A 22477-nucleotide genomic window follows, 5' to 3' on the forward strand; every position below is an offset into this window, starting at 1 on the left:
GATTGAATGTGTTGAAGACTTGGGCCACTCTTTTTGATCTCCTGGGTGGCCCCAAAGTGATCACGCCTTACAGAATCCTAGGGATCCTGAATGATGGAGGCTGTTGGCAATCCCCTGAGTGATTATAAACTCAAGGGATTGTCAGGATCCAAAAAATAGCTAGAAATTGAGCTGCCTTAGGAATTCAGAGAAGCTAGAGTTGTTTGCCTTTGTGATATTGGCCTGTTGAGACATTTTCACAGAAAAACGCCAGTGCCAGGCAGGCATAGCATAATCAAATAGAATTGATTATTATGTAGTTTAAATGCACTAAAGATATTGAACTTCCTTTTTAAATCACAGAGAAGTCCTGTGCTGAACTATTAAAACTGGGGAAAAAACAATGTGAAGAGTACTATAATAATGTGACTTATTTAAAAAGTGGATTTAATATCAGCCTTTGTGAATTATATTTGATGTTCCACCCATCATGCTCTGATATCTGTAGAAGAAACAATGAACGGTCTGTGATATGCAGAAATAATCAAGGGAAAAGTGCTATTTTATTTCTGTTCAATAGCTACATAACCTATGTAGAAAATGCAAAATTATTGCAGAAAAATACAAAGAATGAGATGATTTTTCACTGTCCTTTTAAAAAAGTAGATGTGTACATGTCTGGCATTTTGTGAGCTTTTCAGAAACAGATAGTGAGTATGTGCGTCTGTCCAGGGAATTATCTATAGACATGGTGCACGAATCTTTCTCTTTTCTTTCAAATGAGACCCAGAAGACCAGTATACTTTGTAATGAGGTTATGCAATCCCTTAACCCTATTTTACCAGCTGTCAGCAGCTGGAGGCCCACGTTATCCTTTGTAGAGAGCATCTCTCAATAGGTTATTATGTGAACAGCAACTGGAGAGCACAGCTTGTCTGATTAGAAATGCTAATGTTTTCCTTACCTCTTCCTTCTCCGCACTTTGCAGGTCACGCCACTCCTCAGTTATGTGACCGAAATCCACTGTGTTCATGGGGACTTTAAATTCCCCAATGATGTCATGCTTGGAGAAACGATCAAAATCATATACAGCCATCACCAAGGTTTTGCCACCCAGTTCTGAGTACGGCACCTTAATAAAAAGAGATGAGGATAAAAATCTGGTCACAAATTTAAAATGTTACTTTTTATAGTGTTTAATTGTAATATATATGTTGGATAAGCAAAACAGGGAGATAATGGTGCCTTTTAAAAATGAATTCATTTGAATCACTGCTTGAGGCTTAAACTGGGAGAAATGAGGGACTTACCATAGTCAGTTATCGCTTTATCCTAAAGTTCTAAAAGCTATTAGTATTATTGATTGACTAATAATTAGTATTATTGATATTGATTGATGACTATTAGTCATGCTATAAACACTTTAAGATTTAGCACTGTTGGCACACAGTAGGCACTTAAATATGTATCGTTTGAATGATTAGTACCTCTTTCCGGTGGGAATTTGTTTAATACAAGAATAAACTAAGATGTATTGCACTTGACCATGTAGGTTTTACTTGTAGGATATTGTGTTATTGTTATGATCATTTATATTGTAAGAGTATAACTTAGGGTGGAAAACTTGCTTCCAAAGTCCCACTAAGTCTTTCAAGCCATTTGGATGCTACAATTTAATGGAGCAGTGATTTATGTAAAAGATATGCTAGGAGTCAGAAAGGATTTAAATGAAATTCACAAGTTGCCTCGCTCCCTAAAACAATTTACAGATAGACAAGAACTGACTAGAAAATTGATGTTCTGAGTATCAGAGATGCATTATAAAGATCTTGAGGTTCATTCTTAGGTATGACACTTGTTAGGATGAATGGTGGCAAAAGGCCAAGAGCTGATGGGTTCTCCAGCTGTTCAGATATATCTGGGACAGATGCTGTGGGCTGGGATTTTTACTGGTGACATTTTTAATATTCAGGGGAAGTAGTGCATTCTAAGTAACTGGGTAGAAATGCCTAATTAAGAAATTGTTTGGACTTGTATTGAAGGTTTGATCAATTTTTGTCAGTACAAATGGTTGTCTGAGCTCCATCAAACATTTCTCAATGAGCTTTGCATATTAAGGGAAGGAGAAGGAAGCATATTTGACCATATACGTATAGGAAATTTTAGTTTATCAAAAGTTTGTTTTTTTTTTCCTCACTTATTTGTCATCTATTTAGCATCTGATTAAAATACTTTGACTAAAATGGAGGAACCATGCTTTTTCCATTTTAGAAGAAAACAAAAAACCCTGCAAAACAGCTGAATTTCAAAGGAAGAAATGAATTTTAGAGTAGGGGTAAATATTTCGTCTTATTTCTGAAATCACTCTGGATTTTGTGTGATTCTACTGAAATAACATAAAAAAAAAACCTAGGCTTGGGGTCAGACAGGCCCAGGCCTGGGTTTTCCCACTTTCTGGCTGAAGGGCCTGGAGCAAGCAAATACACCTCACACATTTCGCCTATCAAATAGTGTTAATACTAAGACCTACTTCACAGAGCAGTGGAAGGCTGAATGAATACATGTTAGGTACAGTCGGCACTTACATACTTATTATTTGAATGATTAGTAACTCCTTCAGGTGGGAGTTTGGAGGAAAAGAAGCATTTAGGTCAGGGCATGTCACGTTCATGTGAAGTGGATTTGAACTCAGTTTTAAAGCCTATTCTCTTTAAACTATTATGCTTCGGTTCTTCCATCATCTTGCCTGTTGGCATTTCAAGATGCATAATCTACAATGTCTCCTGGAGAAATTAACCAGTTCTCTGGAAACAACAGCATAGTTCTAAGTGTATCAAAATACATCACACTTTGGATTGATTTATGGCTTTGTCAGCATTCTTGAAATAAAATAGAACCTGATGACATTTTATAGGCAGTTAAAAAATTTCAGTAATTAAACCTTTTGAAGCCACAGAAATTACTAATAAAATTTTAGAAATACATTTTTTTGAAATAATACACAGATAACTCAGACACCATAGTATTTCAAATAATTTAAGAAATCTTAAATTGTGGTCAGTAACTCCTGACCTAAATGAAAATTAATACATAGCCAAACAGAATGATTGTCATTACCATTTGCAATATTTTATTAGTTTTATCTTCATTCTATGCTTTGTGGTAAATTGACCATAGTGATGAGTTATTCATAAAAAGATTCCAGAATCTTTTTATTACTACTCTAAATGAACTATCTGGGTATAAAAAAGTGTAGGTTTTAGATAAGATTACTGACAATACTTTGGAGATTTTTGTCACAAAATCTGAAATTTCAGAGTGAATACAAAGACATTGCTGTCTTACAAAACTGGAAACAAGGCTCGAGAAAAGGACTCCTGCCCTTAGTTGCATCCATTTTATTTCGCACCATGGTATTTGCTTGCATGAGGCACATGCTATCGCTAAGGCCAGCTGATAGATGAGTGATGTTGAATCTGCCTGCTGGCAAACTCACAGACCTTTCATTTTTCATAAATGTATTATTTTAAGTAATGCATTTTACAAGTTTTTCACATATTAAAGATAGTTACCAAAGAAGTGCTTTTATGCGTGACTTTAAGACATGAGCTACAGAGCGGTATATGTAGAGAGGCCTGAGGCCTGCAGGGTACGTTTTCCTGTCAGTTATTTTATGGCCAGAATCTCTCTTTATTATTGTCAACTGAGGTGTCTCAGCAAGATTCAGAGCGCTTAGGGAAAGGCCTAGAGTTAAAGGAAAATGCTAGAAATGCAGAAAAACAATAGGTTTGTATTCTTGTTAGTGATAGGTTCAGAATGGTCTTTAAGTGCTTAGATTGCCCCTGTACACACAGAATTCTGCAATGAGGGTAAAACCTATTTGTATCATTTAAACAGTGGAACACAGCTTACTTTATTCTGTGCTTGTAACTTAATTTTGGGAACTTAGAGACTTAGGAAAATAACAATTTCATTGCTCTTTTGTCTTTATTCAAGAGAGGGGGAAATGTTCAAGTCTATTGGCTCACTTGATGTTGATTTTCCTTTTTTGGATGTGATTGACATCCCCATTATACTCCAGTCTGTATTCTGTTCTGAGATGGCCAAGCTGAATCCTACTTTAACCAAATCTAAACACAGTGCAGAATCCTCACTGGAATGAAGATAAGAATTTTAAATATTCTGAATAGACTCATCCTTGAACCTCCGAATAAGTGGTCATGTGCATTTCTATGTATGTGTCAGGATGAGATGGGTCTTAAAACCACAGAGGAAAAGTTATTAGTAAGTACAAAAAAAAGTACCTTGAAAGTAAATTGCTCGTTGAAGACAGGATTAAGGGTCTTTCGGTGGACTTTTGTCTCAAATTTCTTCTTTTTATCGGGCAGCAGAAACACTTTAACATAGGGGTCAGACGTGCCTCCCATGTCTAAGGCAGGCAGCTCAGCAGCCTGGATAATCCCTACCAGCAGCTGGAAAGAGAGACAGAATAAAGCAAACACAAACATTGGTGGACATTTTAGAAAAGATTGTTCACGATATTGCATATTGTGATCTCTCTCCCTCTTCCTCTTTGCTTTTAATAAACTTTTATTTATTTCTCTTATGAATCTAAACCCAGAAGGCAAGTGAAGCAAGCCATACAGACTTCAGAAACCCAGTTATGACAGATGCAGGCTCTGGGAAGCCTGGTTTCAAACACAAAAGAGGCTTTTAAAAGGTTGCTGATTACAGTTAAATATGGAATTCATATTTGCAAAAGGGCTGCAATCAAATAACTTTCCAGTTGCTAAAAGCCCTTGTGCATTATTATTTTTTTTCCAGGGCATGATTTGTAAATGGAAATAAATTGTTAAACAATAACAAGTCTGTAATTATGAAGTAGGAAATTTTTATACTAAACTCAAAGCTTCAGACCAGCGCAGTAGAAATTTCTTAGAAATTGGGTAGCATTTTGAGATAAAAATACGACGTGCAAGTTTCTATCATATTTGACCTTTATTTGTATGCTGCCTACTTTTTATTTTAACTTACAGTAAAATGATCATTTATTCTGTTTAAATATAGGACATGGAGTCAAAGAATATAATCTCAGCTTCACATAAATGAAAGCAAGATTACATATATGATTTTTAATGTTTTAAGTGACCAAGTTTCTGATTTTTTTTTCAAATGCAGAGATTCCTCCATGTCTTTTTTTCAGTGATAAATTCTTGTATTACTATGAATGGGAGTGTAGCTGGCATTGTTCATGTTTTTGCAAAGAGAATAAAAGGTGTGAGCGGATGATTCTAGAGGTGTTGTCATCAGACATTTTGTATCAACAGACTGGTTTAGACCCACATGGAAAACAAAAATAGACCCTTGTCCATAAATGCAATTACATTATGGCTTTACACATCAGGCCTGAAAATTTGAGTCTGACTTTTTAGTCAGTTCACTTCCTTTAAAAAAAAAAAAAAAGTCACATTCATTTTCCGTAAAATTGACCCACTGTGTTGGTAAGGACACTTTGGCTAGTTGGCTCAGTTTTTAACTGGGACCCATACTCTGGATGATTGTTGTTTCTGTTTTAGTGCTCAATATATTTGTGACAGCATCATACAACAGTAGCAATAAGAGTGCTGGATTATACATATGCAAAACATAAACAGATGGTCAAAGAACAGCTAAAATAGGCATCAGGTTATAAAGACATGATGAGTAAAGCAAATGGTTTGTCTCTTGGTTTGCCAAGTTGGTATTTGGAATTTGCCTTTAGGTAGCAATGTGAATAAGCAAGATTCTATTTCCTCCTCCCTTTGTAAAAAAAATTTTGATGTTTATTTATTTAGAGAGCGAGTGAGCCAGGGAGGGACAGAGAAAGAGGGAAATGGAATCTCAAGCAGGCTCTGCACTGGCAGCACAGAGCCTGATGCCGGGCTCGATCCTACGAACCGTGAGATCATGACTTGAGCCAAAATCAGGAGTCAGATGCTTAACTGTCTGAGCCACTCAGGTGCCCCTTCTCCTCACTTTTTGAAAGGAATTTTCTTTTGGGAAGGAATGCAGTTGTCCTATAACCTAAACTCTTTAAACCTAGGTGACTTACATTCTAAAGAGTTTTGGAAATTTTGTTGACAAGGGGTGGAGTTACTTCTTCCAACTGCCCCCCCCTCTTCTGCTTGGAAGATAAATATCACATTTCTCTCTGCCATGAAAGGCTCTCATTTAGAGTACTTTACAGTTGTGTTTTAGTTTTTGTAAGCAAACATGTATATTTGATTATAGCTTAATATATAAAATTCCTCACACTATATTTTATGACTCATAGGATTCATTTTATAAATTAGATTAGCTGAGAACATTTGGAAAAAAAATCAATGCATACTAATTAAAAAATATTTCATCAGGTAGACTCTCCTAGACCTCAGAATGAAATACCTTTTTAACAATTTGATGTTTGCTAGAAAGGGAACAATAAAAGCACTCATTATATATGAGTAAGAAAAATGCTATTTTCTTAAAAATACTTTATAAAATGATACTTAAAGAATTTAAGCTGACTTAGAAGTTTCAAATGACTAACCAGGATGAGATACCACTAGATTTCTACTGGGTAATATGAAAGTAGAATAAAGTATTAAAACATACTGGATACACATATAAAGGAAGGTTAAATTTCTGGAAAAAATGTTACATGTTAAGATAACATGTATTGACCTTCATCTTTGCCAGAATATGTAAATAATAGGAAGTTTTACTCTCAACCAACTCCTGATGATCAAATTTTGGTAGCTGGGATAAAAATGACCACAAATTCCCTATTTTAATTAACTATAATTAACTATAAATTCCCTATTTTAATTAACTATTAACTATAGTATGCCTATAGATGTGTATAAATCCATACCTATAAACTTGTATCTATAACCAAAATGCAGCTTTCTAGAATGTATTATGAAATGACTAGCCATGGCTGTAATGAAGCTGATCAAATAAATGTTTTTAGTATGATAGAGCATATCAATACATTCTTCATGAAGAACTCTCTAGAAATTTGGAAAGTGAAGACATTATTTAAATTGTCGATTTCTAAAGATAAATGAATAAATGAATGAATAAATAAATAAATAAATAAATAAATAAATAAATATTCCTAGAATTCTTGCAACTGTGTAGAGCTCTCATAGTGTTACTGACTTTGGACTTCGGTGCTCAAAGTTGAGCATTGGTATTTGTTCTATTTATTCATTCCTCATGAAACTGGAAATAACACAAGCTGTGTTAGTAGTAAATGTATTTATATTATCACTTTTTTTTCCTCTAAAAAGATGAGAGAAGCAAAACAACAGAGACAGTGAAAACTCTGCTTGTCAGATGTGGACCCTGTCCTGAAGATTCTTAACAGCCTGATCTCTAATTCCACTGACTCCACTAATTCTTATCTAGCTTTTGAATTTAACAATTCAGAAGATAAAGAGACATGGTCAATTTCATGTGTCCTAGAAGGTTTTTTTTTTTTTTTTTTTTTTAATGTAGGGATTTTTTAACCTTTATCTTTGAGCTACCTCTATAACACGGTTACTAAAAGGTACCTAATACTATCATTTATCTAGGTGGCACTTCGTGGCTTTTTGAGAAATTGAAGCAGGAATGATTGTTATATTACTGTCTTCAGTTCCTTGTCACTTTTTGGGCAGAAATCACAGGCACTAGAAACGAAGTTGCTGGTCTTTCTACTTGTTGAGAACGGTTAGCTTATGCATGCTAGGAATTTTACCTGGTATCATATTATATAAGGCATTTGTGCCTTTGAAATTCATGGAAGGCAATTAGTTTTTCATCTTGGATTCCTTATCACACAGTTACATTTTGTTTTATTGTTATTTTTTGAGAGAGGAGGGGGTGGGGTAGAGGGAGAGAGAGAATCGTAAGCAGATTCCACGCCCAGCATGGAGCCCAATGTGGGGTTTGATCTCCCAACTGTGAGTGAGATCATGACCTGAGCTGGAATCAAGAGCTGGATGCTTAACTGACTGAGCCACCCAGGTACCCCTACATTTTGTTTGAAAGCTTTGGTTGAATGGTGGTTTACTTCAATAGTTCCTCACCCTGTTTGGATCTAAATTCCATACATTCCAGGAGAGATTGTTCAAGCTCAGGCTGAGGGGCCAGTGGAGGTGACACTGTGGCTGGGAGCTGTCAGAATCAGACTGACTACTTCCAAGTTCATTTGTATTCTGCTTGTCTGCTGTAAGTGCCATAAGCAGATGTAATCGGTTGAATACTCTGAATTCTAATTACCAGAAGTTAAATTAGCAAGTAGGGGACTGCCTGTACTTCGATTTCATCCATAGCTTTGATAATTGCATTTTCCCCTCGCAGCAAACGAAATGTTTTAGGAAGTATCTTGCTTCAATTTCTACTTGGTAATTTCAGAAAATGTAATGGAATTAGAAGTCATTTCCTCCACACACACCCCCCCCCCATACCTGGTTATTCTGGAAATCGTAATCCAGCGAATATTGAAGTTTCCCCAATTTCTCCTCTTCTTTGGGTTCTTCTTTTTCTTCCCCATCAGTCAGTCCGGTTTCAGCATCATCATCCTTTAGAGCCTATGAGTAGGGAATGGATTATATGTGAGCTCAAGTGAATTCATATTCATGGAAACCCATATTCACCTGGGCCTGCGGTTATACTTCCAAGCTGTTAGAAGCAAAAGCACAAAGATGCTGGAAATCCGTTTGTCTGACACACATTCACATTTGCTGCTTAGATAACTTTTAAAATTCCACTTGTGCACGGAATTTTTTTTCCCCAACCAGCAAGCAACATGGAAGCAATGGAAGAAGCCCCTCAGAATATTGCAAGCAAAAAATGTAAAGTCGTTGCAAAGAAAATGTCAACTTGGTATCATGTTTGGCTTTGATAAAACTGCTTCTTTCAGAGATACGATAAACATGCTATTAACCAGGCCAGGTTTCACATTCATGTAGTTTAAAGAGATCGAAGCATCATGTAAAACATCATCGTTACATGCAGTGGAGTACTTGTATGAAATGCGTGGCCTTTTCTTGCCTTTTTTCCTATGAGAAAGGTAGCCGAGTAAGTGATTCTCCAAGACTTTTAATTTCCTATGTTTCACATGTACGTTTCTAATGGTTATGGAAAAAGTGGAGATAACATGCCACCAGCAAATGCATGTTTAGAGAAAAATCTATGCCATGTCTAGTTTCAGTTTACCATTTCATTTTTATAACAGCTCCACAGAAAGCTAGGCTGAATTAAATTGATTTATGGGTCTGTTTTATATTAAAAAAAATTAAAGCAGTTATGTTTGCCATTTTGTCAAACTGAAATCAGTATAAACATTTATTTTGCATTAGTGAACAAAAACCATGGTACTGAACTCTCAAAACCCAGTTTGGACCAACTGAATATTCTTAATAACCTAAAACTGAAGTGTACTGTAAATTGAAATACTAGAAAGCTCATTATTTGATAAAATACATTCAGATGCTCCTCTCTTTTGAAAGTGTATATTTTCCCATTAAGCACAATAGTTGTGCTGAAATAAAAGAAGTTATAAAGGTAAATATTAGGACTTTTTTTTTTTTTTTTTTAGGGATATGGATTCTTCTTGCCTTACAGAATTAGAAAAAAAAATTTAAAAAACTTCACATAGTTATTCAGAATTAAAAAGTGATACAATTACATTTCCCTGACTACTAGTGAGGTTGAAAATTTTTAAAATCCTTAACCGTTTGTATTTTTTCTTCTGGGGACTACTTGTATATATCCTTCGCTAAATTTGCTAGCATTTTGTTCTGCTCTTACTAATTTCTAGAAACTCTGTATTTTACTGGTTTCAACTTTTCTGTGGGTGGGGATATATATATATATACACACACACATACACACCCACGCACCCACCCACCCACACACACACACATATTTACTATATATATAGTAAATATTCTTCCCTAGTGTTTGGTTATGGCATTTTCGTTGCTGTGTGTGTGTGATAGATTGCTTTATATCTATGACAAGGTAAAGGAATCTTAAGTCTTGTCATTGACTTAGATCGGAGAATCCTTGTAGAACTCAAATTCCAGAAGCATACCCAGATTTCAGAAAGGCATGAGTTGTCAAACTACAGCTCCATTACCCAACCTCTCCCCACCTTCCAGATTGTATGATCTTTCTTCTCTGTTAAGAGAAAGCTTTACTAGTAACTCATCCACTTGTACAGAGGCTCTCTGCTTCAAAAAGGCACTGAACTGACAAGATTGTCCATTTTGGCTCTTTTCACTAACTCCAATTCGATCCTAAAAAAAAAAAAAAGTGGAGATGTGGTGGCATGAGTAGAACTCATTTGGGTGGGAGGATCATATAGAGTTGAGCTGTAGTTAGAGGTGCCTCCCTACTCTGCTTCTGGAAAATTTTCAGGAGCCTACAATGAGTTTGGAAAATTGAATATTACTGTTATTATGTCTGGGTAGAAACTTTCACAAATCTGGTTAGCCATACCCCATTTCATTTGGAAAGTTCATACTTAGATGTTTTCCTGACTGGTAAAATGTTGATGTGCTTACTGATAGTCAAAGGCAGGAAACAATTAATGTAATTACTTAAAAACTTAATCTTTCAACTTGGGGGGAGGGGGGAGTCATTAAAGGGAACATAGTAGCAAAGTGACCAGAAAAGACTACTGAGTTTAATTAGAGGAACTGAGGCCCTTTCAAAACCTTGGCTGCATGTTAAGTCTTTAACACTCTAATCGATGTGCCTAGAAAATTACAGCTTAGGTAAATTGCCTCCCTGTAAGATTTTTAGTTTTTAAAAAGAATAGCAAACTATTTAATGCATATTTCTGTCTGAAAAATCTACACGTTACTCTATGATTATCAAAAAACTCATGGATTAAAATACTTTCTCAAAAGTCTCTTTCAGAACTGACAATTTACATATCATGTTTCATCCAAGTGCAATTTGAGATAGCGGAGATATTAAATCTCCTTCTTCCTAAGTGGTTTTCGCCCTAATAAAAGGTGCAGGACCATCTCTGCGATTATTCTGCATGAAATAGGGCTAAATTTTTGATAATTTCTCCGTGTCACTGTTCATCACCGAAATGATTAAGTCTATTCTTGTCCTGAGGGCTGAGCTCAAGCAGGACATCTTCTGTACCATCACATTAAACTCAGATTTATTAAATCAGTAGCTATTATAATATCTCAAGAGCAATACCCCTCCACCCCCTACCCCCAACAAAATGCAGAGGAAAAAGCTTGTAAACCCAGCAGTTTTGATGGTTTGCTAAATTGCAGTAGTGAAAGGTATCTTAGGAACATCAGATCTTATTTAAAATTTCAAAGATTTGGTGTACATGCTTCTGGCTTGCTTCGACATTCAAAAAGTGCTTAATTTACAAATCATTAGAAAGAGAAGTTATTCTAAGTTAAATTGTTCAGATTTGGCTTTGATAAGGCACACTTAAAAAGTAGCACAAGGGACTGGATTTTCTTCCCATGCCCATCAGTTAAAAACTTGAGCTTTCTAATACTGTTGTATTTAATCAGTTAGGAATGGTTAAAATGAGAACTCTTTATCTTAAGAAAAAGAAATCAATTTAGTTCAGCCTCTTGATGTGTGTCAGAATGGTACACCCTGAGCTGTGGAGCCCCAGCGGCCAGGCCACTAAATGTATCCGAGCGTTGACTAGGGGTTTCTAAAGAGCAGAGGAAACCTACCGCAAGGGACAGTCCAGAACAGTCATGAGACATAACACAGATAAGGAGGACATAGAAGGAAGAAATAAAAATTAAAATATCCACACACATTAGTGAAAACCATGGAGAAATGACCATTCCAGACCTATGACTTTGCAAGTTGGTATTGCCTCTCTGCATTTTCAGTGTTGTCAAGCTTTAAGGAATTAAAAAAAAATAAAAATAAACCCCTTTAATTATAAGTCTCACTCTGTATAAACACATTATTACCAGTTAGTTTGTTGTCATTGCGGGATTTAAAGATTCCTAGTTGGTTGTGAAATTTTAACATAGAGACGGATAGCCATGAGCATGGAAATTTGAGTTTCTGTTCATTCCTACACAGATTGAAATGGTAAAAAACTTACTGGTGGCCCTGGAGCCCATGTATCTTAAAAAATCCTATATAAAATGCCTCTTGCATCTGTTCTGTTTGTAAATGAGAGTCATAGACTGTACTTGTTTTTCCCATTTTCACATAAATAATACATTTAAAATATTCTGAAAATGTAATTATTTAAGAATAATTTTCTTAAGTTTTTTTTGTTAAATTTTTCTTTAAGTTTTCTGTTTATACTATTTTGAATTTGGATGACTGACATTTGACATACATCCTAAAACTGTACATTCTATTTTGCTTCATCATCCTTCCTCCTAAAAAATAGAACACATTATTAACTACTGTTGCCTGTCTTAAAAAGAACCTTAAGCTACTGTTACACAACTGGGCCTCTTTTTATCTGTCCAAATTGTATTTCATTCTGTACACTTAGTTATTCATAAAATAAGAGCTCCAAAATCCTGTATGGACAAGTAATCCACTTGAAAGGATGAGATCTTTTTGAGTGGTTGAAATCTTGACTACTTTGTTGTAATAGTAGATTATTATAAACTATCATTGACTTCCTACTAGTATTCCTTTTTTACTTTTTTCTCTTCCCCTCCCATCCAAAGGAATAGGTGACCCATGAAAAGTGAACCACTATCAATTTTCTGTATTTAGCATTTGAGATCTTGGTCATTTATCCAGGTCATAACAGGGTAATAAACACCACTACTATACTATAAATTACAATCTTACATCATACATAACAAATTCCACAAAGAAAAATACAAATTTCTTATGTGAGAAAAGAATGCTACAGTTACAATTTAATATTATTTGGTGCTTTTGTTAATTCTAGGATTTGGGAAAATGACATTTGACTTGTAGTTGTGAAAACGATAGGGCTGTATTTTCGTGTTGTTTCATAGATACAGCTGAAATTCACCTACACATTATTCAGTCCATGTCTGTATAGCACACTGTTTCTATGCTAATCTCACAATACATTGTTTAAAGAAATCTCTATCAAGTTCTGCTTGTTATAGAAAATGTTGAAATAAAGCAAGACATGTTTTCAAATTTGTTTCTATGTAGCAAATGAACTACAGAGAAAAATCTTTATTAGACCTCTGTGGTTGAATGTGGGTGCATGGACTTCTGTGGCTGCGATAAGAAACATTCAGAAAAATGTAAATCTGTTGTTTTGTGCTCAGGACAAAGCTCTCTGAGCAGGAGTACAGGCGCTCCATCGATTCTATAGCTCTGAAACCAAACACAAGTTCAGTGAGTGCAAAAGAGCCTTTGCGAAATTGTCAATAGACATTACAGAGTCTTTGAGAAAAAGTGTTTAAAACTCAAGGTGGGGAGTGGGGTTGATGCCCTGAGTGTATGCTTAAGTAGGAAACTGTGCAAATGTACTAGAAATGCCCTCCTTGACTAAATTGTTCTTAATGAGATTCACCTATATAAGAGTTCAATTAATAGTAATTAATATTATGTAAAGAATTTTAAAAACTGTCAATATCTGTTGCTATTTGGGAATAAATAGAACTTTTCAATTATTTGAAGGGAAACAAAGGTAATTGAGAATGTTATTTCTATGAAAAAGCTCTACATTTACATTTTTAATATGAATTAAGTGTTTGTTTTAGAGATAAACACTATGAATATGATTCCAAAAAATAATGAAGAGGCCTTTAATTTTAATAGTAAACTTTATTCTGAACCAAATCATCCAGTTAATTTAGTAAACGTAGACAACACTGTAAAGAACATCCAAAGGCTTGGGAAGATAACCCAGCTGGATGGATTTTATAATCTGTGTTATGGTTTAATTGTCCCTAACTTAATGAAACAAGAATTTTGCCTTAAAATTATACCTTGTTCTTTAGGACTAGCTAATAGTTCTCTCCCTTTACCTGGTTAATTCACTATTCCTGAGCATTAATTATTGAGATATGTGGATATGTAGAAATGGCAATTTTCATCAAGTATGATCAGTAGCCATAAGTCTCAGTTACTTAACAGAGATTATGAACAGTGATGTTAGAAGGGCGCCTTGCCCAAGAGGGGGAACATTCAGATACCCTTTATTCTGTTTCTCTAACTCTAAATGCAGTTAAGACTGGCTGAACAGATGTAGTCAAAATATTCAGGCATCATTCCAGTATGCTGGACCTGTCAAGATGGCCCTGATGGTCATGGATGCCCTTTTCTGGTTCATATGCTTAAGAGACTGGAAAACCCTACCAAATGTTTTCATTGCACTTTGGGATGTTCAGTAGTGACTGAAAGGATTGCAAAGCATTTCTACAGCAGTGACATCTGTCCAGAATTTGTTGATATCTATGCTTATCTGGCATAAAACAATAAACCATTTATTAACTGTCAATGAAGTCATGTGGAATGAATACATTACCTGATCTTTCATGGTCTTCCCTAAGTCTTTCACATCTTTCATGTTAATGGCATTCTTGCCTCCCTTTTCTTTTCCCTTCTTCTTGTTTTTCTTTTTGAACAAACATTTCTTACAGATACAAAAGCAGCAGGTCAGGACTAAAAGGACGGCGACTATGGCTATGGCAATTAAGGCCCACGGTGGCACTGAAAGAGGAAAATAGGCAGAGAGCATTAGTAATAAACATTACATATGCAGTCTTTTAACTCATGGGCTACAAAGATATTCAGTGATTAATTTGCATCTATTGAGTGCTCCAGGCACACTGTTCTGTGCTATGTTACCCGTGTTTCCCCTGGCAGGATGATGGTTTGTATTGTTTCCAATTCACCCTTCCCCACAGGTTCAATATTCTTTCCTCCAAGTTAGAGTTCCATGAATCCATTCCTTCCTTCATTCAGAGCACAGCTCTGGAGTTTGGCCTTTGAGTTTAAATACTGGCTCCACCATTTATTAGCTGTATGACCTTGAGCAAGTTACCTAACTTCCCTTTGCCCTCCGTCTTCTCACCTCTAAAGTAGAGGTAAATTGGTAGGTATCATAGACTTTTTGAAGATTAAAATAAGATGTATTTCATGGCACATGGTAAATGCTTAATACATATTAGCTGCTGTTACTCATCTATTACATACTAGAGGTTCTATGAATACGTTTTGGGCATAATGGGAGGGACAGACGTCAATCAAATAACCAGAGAAAATAAATAACATAATGATAATAAAGGTTAGGAAGAAGTACTTGGTGCTCTGCAAGTTACCTACTCTAAAAGTAGGACATTGGCCTGTTCAAGGTCTCCAGAGGCAGGGCAGAGTGTATGTGTTCAACGGCTCTAAAACCAGGCACTGATTCGGGCTTGGCCACTTTCAGGCTGTGTGACTCTGGCTAGGTGGCGTAACTGTTCTAAGTTAGTTTCTTTCACGATAAAGTGAAGATAACAGTGGTACCCATTTCATCTCCTTTGAAAATTAAGGGAGTTAATATACTAAAAAATTTAGAGTGGCATCCAGCATATAGCAGGAACTCATTGGCTATTTTTAAGGCATGGGGCTAAATATTATGGGTAACACAGAACACTCAGAGTATATGTGGGGACACACTAATAAATACACATTGAAAAATGTAGAGTTCAGTGGCTATACCAGGGAGAATTGAGAGGAAGAAGAGGTGATTTTTAGGTAAGAAGAGAGGCTTCAGGTTTAAAGGCTCTTTTAAAATAATAAAGAATATATAAATAAATATACTCAAACACATAAACATTTTTCTATTACTGTTGTCCATCTACTAAAAGTCAATCCATTTTCTTATTTGGCATATCGTATACTGTGTGCTTATATTAAAAAAAAACAAACTCTTGTGGAAATGTTTAAGATTTCATTTTGCCTGGAAAGGAATTATTCAATTATTGAGATTGATCAGAAGAAATAATTAGATTTGCCTGTTGTAATTAAGAAAAGACACTGGACATTGAAATGGTAAGAAGAGGTACTATTTTCTTCCACCTACATAAACATCATTAGTATCAGTGATTGCTGAATACAAGTCAGGAATGCTTTGATAAAGTAAAAGCACTTAAAAATTAACCTCTTCAAAAAACTGCGAAAACCCACTCTTAGCTGTCCTCCTGTGTTTAGCTTTATAATATAGAATACTTACCATGCATATTATTATTCTAGCTTACGATTGGCTGATAAATGTTAGCCTATATAAAAGCACAACTTCTGAAATTGTGTTTTTAGCCAAAGAAATATTTGAAAGTTATATATAAGCCAACACCAAATGACATGTTTTATGTTCTGTAATCTCATTAAACAATCATATTTTTAAAAATGTAAATGAAACTTATGTCACCAATGATATCATTCATAACACCTCATTTAAAACCTTCTGCCTCTTTTGATCTAGTTAAAACCCTGCCATGCATGAACGAAAGAGTCTACATATTCATTGCAGGCAAGACAGTATTAATAATGACCCTTCATTTTGAGCCTCGTAAATTATTCTTCTAGTTGGACTTGTATGATAGTCTCTCAGAGAGCTACATAAAAGTCTCTTAAATTACAGAGATCACTTGCCAACTTCACAAAAAGAAAATAGACAGTGAAAGCATGGGGACATTATTTAATCAAAAGGAATTAAAGAAATAGGAACATAGGATTATAGGAGGAAATCTTACATACTGCAACCTGAAGGTAAATTATAACCACTGAGAAAATCTTATTTTGTGACTTTTATTTCTTAAAGTGCTACCATACTCTAGGTTGGATCTTCTGAGTAGCTTAATTTTAACTTGGAATATTCTGTATTGAATATATGAAATTAACAGGATTTGTCTCACAAGTTACCAGCACCTTGAGATAGAATTTAAAAACCTGAAGGGTATCATTTTGTGTACCCATATGAAAACCTGACTGAATAGATACTTGGAATATAAACCACCATTTATAATTAAATTCAGTTATTTGAATTGAATTACCACCTTAAATGCTCCTGTGGAGAACAGCCAAATATTTGGAATTTGGGAAGTTTAGTAAGAAACACCATCTATAGGATAATTCATTAGTAGTATTTATAGAAATGTTTGAATATTAGTGAAAAAATCTCATGAAATGTATTTTATATTAGGCTAAAAATTGAAAACTAAATAGGGGCTAGCAACTGCTACAACTTTATATGTTATCTCAATATTCATAGCAGGTTTATTCAATATCCCTTTAATTGTATACAGGAAAAACTGTATAAAGAGGAAAAAATATAGATCCAATAGTTTGAGAAATTCAAAATATCTTTACATTAGTAGGTCCAATAGTTTGAAAAGTTCAAAATATCTTTAGTAGGTAAAAAATGTACGTATCTTAAATGTATACAAAGGAAAAATCTTTAGCTTTGAAACCTTTTTAATAAAAAATTTTATATTAAAAAAGTGAAAATAAATGACAGCATAAGATGCTGCCAAGTGTGATTTCCATAATAAAGTATAGCTTCAACAAAAAATGGGCTCAGAAAAATACTGCTATTGGCAGAAAGCTATTAGCTTATTATTATTGCTACCCAACTATCATTAAATGGAATTTCATAACAAGAATTTTAACATTTAACTTAAAGACCTTTCAGCAGAAAATAATAGACTAGTGTAGAAGTTTTCCATTAGAAATGTGATTTTCATTTTCCAGTTAATGAATTAATTGCACATTATTTAACCCAAAGGTAAACTGATGCATAAGAATTAAGTCAAAGTCAATTTTAAACTGCTTCTGGTGTTTTAACTTAGACTTTGTGATAGGAAGAATTATGGTTCTTCTGAAATGTCCACATGATATTCTCTGGGACCTGTGAATATGTTACCTTACAATGGCAAAATGACTTCACATAGATGATTTAGGATCTTGAGATGGGGAGATTACTCTGGGTTACATCCAGATAGAACTGATGTCATTACTAGAGTCCTTATAAGTCAAAGAGGCAGATAGGAATTTCAGAATCAGAAAGTGGAAGATTCTGTGCTTTTGATTTTGACGATGGAGAAAGGGACCATGAACCAAGGAGTGTCCTCTAGAAGCTGGAAAAGACAAGGAAATGCATTCTCCCATACAGTTTTAAGAAGGAATCTATTCATACAACCATTATGGAAAAGAGTATGGAGATTCCTAAAAAAATATTAAAAAATACAACTACCATATGATCTAGCAATCCCATTCTAGGTATATATCTCAAGGAAATAAAAAAAATTACTATTTTGAAGTGGTATATGCACCTCTATGTTCACTGTAGTATTATTGTTCATAATAGCCAAGATGAAGAAACTGATCCTGGGTGGCTCAGTCGGTTAAGAGACCAACTCTTGATGTTGGCTCAGGTCATGTTCTCACTGTTTGTGGGATGGAGCCCCACATTGGGCTCTGTGCTGACATCACGGAGCCCGCTTGGGATTCTCTCTCTTCCTTGTTCTCTGCCCCTCTCCCACTTGTGCTTGCTCTCTCTCTCACTCTCTCAAAATAAATATATCTTAAAAAACAACAACAACAACCTAAGGGTCCATTAATGGATGAAGGGATAAAGAAAATGTAATATATATGTATGTTACACACACACACACACACACACACATACACACACACATGTACATATACATACACACATACACAATTGGAGTAATCTTTGGCCATAAAAAAGAAAGAAATCCTACAATTTGTGGCAACATGGATGGCTCCTCAGGGCATTATGCTGAGGGAGATAAGTCAGTGATAGAAGTTGTACAGACAAGCCCTGTATGATCATGATTAAATGCAAAACCTATAAAAGTGGAGAACTCGAGGAAAGAGAGTAGAATGGTGGTTATCAGGGACTGGGGGTTGGGATAAATGGGAAGATGTAGGTCAAAGGGTACAAACTTTTAATCAGAAGATGAATAAGTTTTGGGGATGTCATGTATAGCACAGTGACTACAGTTAACAATACCGTATTGTGTAGTTGAAATTTGCAGAAAGAGTAAATCTTGTGTTCTTACCACACATGCTTAATCATGTGAGGTAATAGCTATATTGATGAGCCCTATTGTAATTATTTCAAAATATTTATCAAGTCATTCCAATGTACATTTTAAATTTAGACAATGTTATTTGTTAATTCTATCTCAAAGTTGGGGATTAGAAAAGGAATCAGCACTTCTGACAGTTTGATTTTAGCTTGGTGAAACCTATTTTGGACTTCTGACCTCCAGAACTAGAAAATAAGAAATGTGTGTAGTTTTACATCTGTGGAATTCATCATAGCAGGGATAGAAAACTCGAGATACAAAGCAGACCTCAAGAGATCGGTGGTATGCGGCACATAGATGATCATACAATTGGAATATTACTGTGGACTATTGCTATATTTTCTGTGATCTTCTGATTTACCCCCTTTGTCTCTTCTGCAACCATTCTCATGACACTAATATTGTACCCAAGATAAGCAATGGTTTTCTTGTGGCCAAACACAAGCAACATTGTCTGTGGTATGAGATCTTGATCATAAATTCCTTTTTGAAATGTCCTTCTGCTTTTGTTTCTATTGCCCTTACCTTCTTGCATGGGTCTGACATTTTCCCCCTTTCCTTTCCCTTTCCCATGTCTTTAAATGGAGTTGTTATGCAAAGTTCTTAGCCCCTTGATCACCTTCACATGGACTCACTGTGGAGCCCATTCTTTCCCATGTCTTAAACTTTTACGTCAGTTATTCCATTCTGTCCCCTCTTGTATATGCTGGGACTGTGTTTCCCACTGCCTCTAGACTGTTTCCTCTAGATGAATCTGTCGTCTTCTCAAACCAGTTCCCCAAGCTAGCTCTATGGGTCCTCTCAGTGCTTCAATTATTGCCGACCTCTTGACATGGGAACCATGTGGAAAATTTTATCCCAAGTCTGATTGTGTGGAAAGTGGTGCCATTTCTTCTTCAATATGTTTTATGTTTCTTTTACATCTATTTCTACTTGTAAAGTAGCGGCCTGATGTTACCCCCATGTGACTGAGTCACCCATTGTTCTTTGTTCAGTTCTACCCCTGTATCTGTCTCAAGTATATTCCTCCTTTCTTGAAATGTTATTCTTCTTCTTCAGTCATTTAAGTGATTTCTGTATCTCAAGGTTCAGCAAAAGTGCCAGTGTTGACAGATTTTTAAATAAAGATATTAAGTATATTTTCTAAAATTTCCCCTCCAACCCAATAAGAAATACTATGTGGTGGAATACATTGGGTGGTTTGTATTAGGCTAGTAAAAAAAGGCACATTATTTAAAAATAAAAAAGAATCCAAATCTATACAAAGATATCAAAGGTACTTTAATATGCCCCCTTTCTACACCTGAAATTCACTTCTTAGTAACTCAAAACTCAGCTCTTTGTGGATTATTTATGAACTGAAGTCCTGGTATTTAATGAAAACACAATAAAAATAATTTAGAACCACTTAGAAGTAAATTTGCATTAGCAGGTCTTCTTTTGGGGGAGACAAAAGCCCACACAACCATTTCCCCTTATCAAGAGAGGTCATTCTTTCATGAGGAGTTGGCATAAGTTAAGCAGTCTAAAAAAGTAAGTATTAAAAAAAAGTTTGTTTTAATGTTCATTAATTTTTTGAGAGACAGAGCATGAGTGGGGGAGGGGCAGAGAGAGAGGGAGACACAGAATCCGAAGTAGGCTCCAGGCTCTCAACTGACAGACGGTACAGAGCCTGACGCGGGGCTCAAACTCACAAACCACGAGATCATGACCTGAGCCTAGGTCGGACACTTAACTGACTGAGCCACCCAGGCACCCCTAAAACAGTTTTGAATCAAACACATATTTATTGAACATCTACTGTCCTGGCATTTTTTTACAGGGCTATAATACAGTCCCAAGCATGAAGCTTTCTATTTATTTCCTATGTGATAAAAACTAGGTCTTATTTACTTTTTTAAAAGAAGTAAAATTCTTATATTTGCCAAACTTGGTACTTAGAGCATAATATGGTGTTTTCAGATAGAAGCTACATGGCTTGATGTGCTGTTGTGTACAAATTTAGTGCTCTAGGGGGACATTTATTGATGAAAGCAACTAGGTAAAGAGTCTTTCTACAATAAAAATGTTATTCTCAGACTGAAAAACATCATTTTCCCCGCTAGGGGGTTTTGGCACTAAACAAGTATGTAAAAATTATTTACTTAAGGGGCTCTCAACTTTTTTTTTTTAAGGTAGACACTCCAGATTTCCTGATCTTTCATAGAACATTGTGAAATAAAAGATGACACTATCACAGAGAACAAGGGTATTGCAGAGGGTACTTTTATGAGAGGAAAAATCTTACTGTTGCTGAATAGTTAGCCTTGGCTATCTAATTTATGCCTCCAAATCCAAAGTCTGCTCATCAGACTCATGTTGTACCTCAGTCCTAAGAATTAACAGTTAGGGAGAGAAGTTTTGTAAAATTAACACAAGATGCTCTATGACCAAGAGAAGTCCTTCTCTAGATTTCCTGATTCTGAGCTCTCACTTCTAAATAGATGGTTGTTTTCTTTTGTTTTGCATTCTCTACAATGCCAAACTCAGTCCTATCAGCTTAGTGCTCTGTAAATGTTAGGTGGCTTGAAAGAAACCCACAAAGCCATGCTCTTGAGCTCAAGTACAAGTAGAGTGGATGGTCAGTGAGGTACAGCACTCTCTTCTATGTGTTTTCCTTAGGTCGGCTCCTCAGTCCTGTTTCCTTAGATCTGATTCTCTCTTCCCACAGTCCCAGTTAGTCAGCTACTGCTGTCTCGTAGGTTGGCAACCTTCTGGTGGATTTACTCACTGGGTTTTTTGATAACATCTAGGGCAGACCTCACTGGTTTTTGTTTTTGTTTTTGTTTTGTTTGTTTTTTGTATTTCTGCCTTGATTTCACTTTCAATGGTAGCTCTGCATTATCTATTCATTCCATTCCCATTCATCATATTAAGAAACAATCTAAAATCCGTATCTCTTTCACAAGATGAGCTGCATTTTCTCCTTGAGAAATGTAAGCTTGTACGTTTACCACAGTGCTAGTTATTTCAGCTGAGAGCTTCAAGATGATATAGGTAATACCATTGCCATGGCCACTACAAAAATTCAGCAAGAACTTCAGACATATTCTACCTTTGACGTATCTGTTTTGTCATGAGTGCCTCATCACTGCACTAATGCCTGTATAATTCATCTTATGAATAACTTACATATTTCTTCGTTCTTACATTCACTGAAGCTTTTTGCCAACTTCCAGGTTTACTCCAAACAATCCATCTTTCTAGAGTATCAGACATCGATGCAAGATGCAGGATTGAATATTAAGATAATTTACTGTTGAACAGTAAGAAAAATAATCTATTTCAAAGCTTTGCTTTTAGACTGTTTATGAACAATTTTATTTCTGAGAGAGAGAAAGAGAGAGAGAGAGAGAGAGAGAGAGAGAGAGAGAGAGAGAGAGAGAGAG

General features: G+C 35.4%; 1 protein-coding gene across 5 annotated transcripts in view; it reads right to left on the minus strand.

Annotated features, from left to right (window-relative positions):
- Positions 1-22477, minus strand: part of SYT1 (synaptotagmin 1) — a 554276-nt gene that overhangs the window by 142037 nt on the left and 389762 nt on the right. For 4 of the 5 annotated variants that reach the window (XM_040491354.1, XM_040491352.1, XM_040491353.1 and 1 more), the window contains 4 exons: positions 14477-14661; positions 8454-8576; positions 4284-4451; positions 944-1111 (listed from right to left, as the gene is read on the minus strand). In XM_040491354.1, the coding sequence (XP_040347288.1) occupies positions 944-1111; positions 4284-4451; positions 8454-8576; positions 14477-14661 (644 nt within the window). The remainder of the gene's footprint in view (positions 1-943; positions 1112-4283; positions 4452-8453; positions 8577-14476; positions 14662-22477) is intronic. The other variant, XM_040491356.1, reaches the window with a different exon arrangement.

Source organism: Herpailurus yagouaroundi, unplaced genomic scaffold (genome assembly GCF_014898765.1).
Source record: "Herpailurus yagouaroundi ecotype Mexico unplaced genomic scaffold, PumYag 182, whole genome shotgun sequence".
Classification (NCBI taxonomy): Eukaryota; Metazoa; Chordata; class Mammalia; order Carnivora; family Felidae; genus Herpailurus; species Herpailurus yagouaroundi.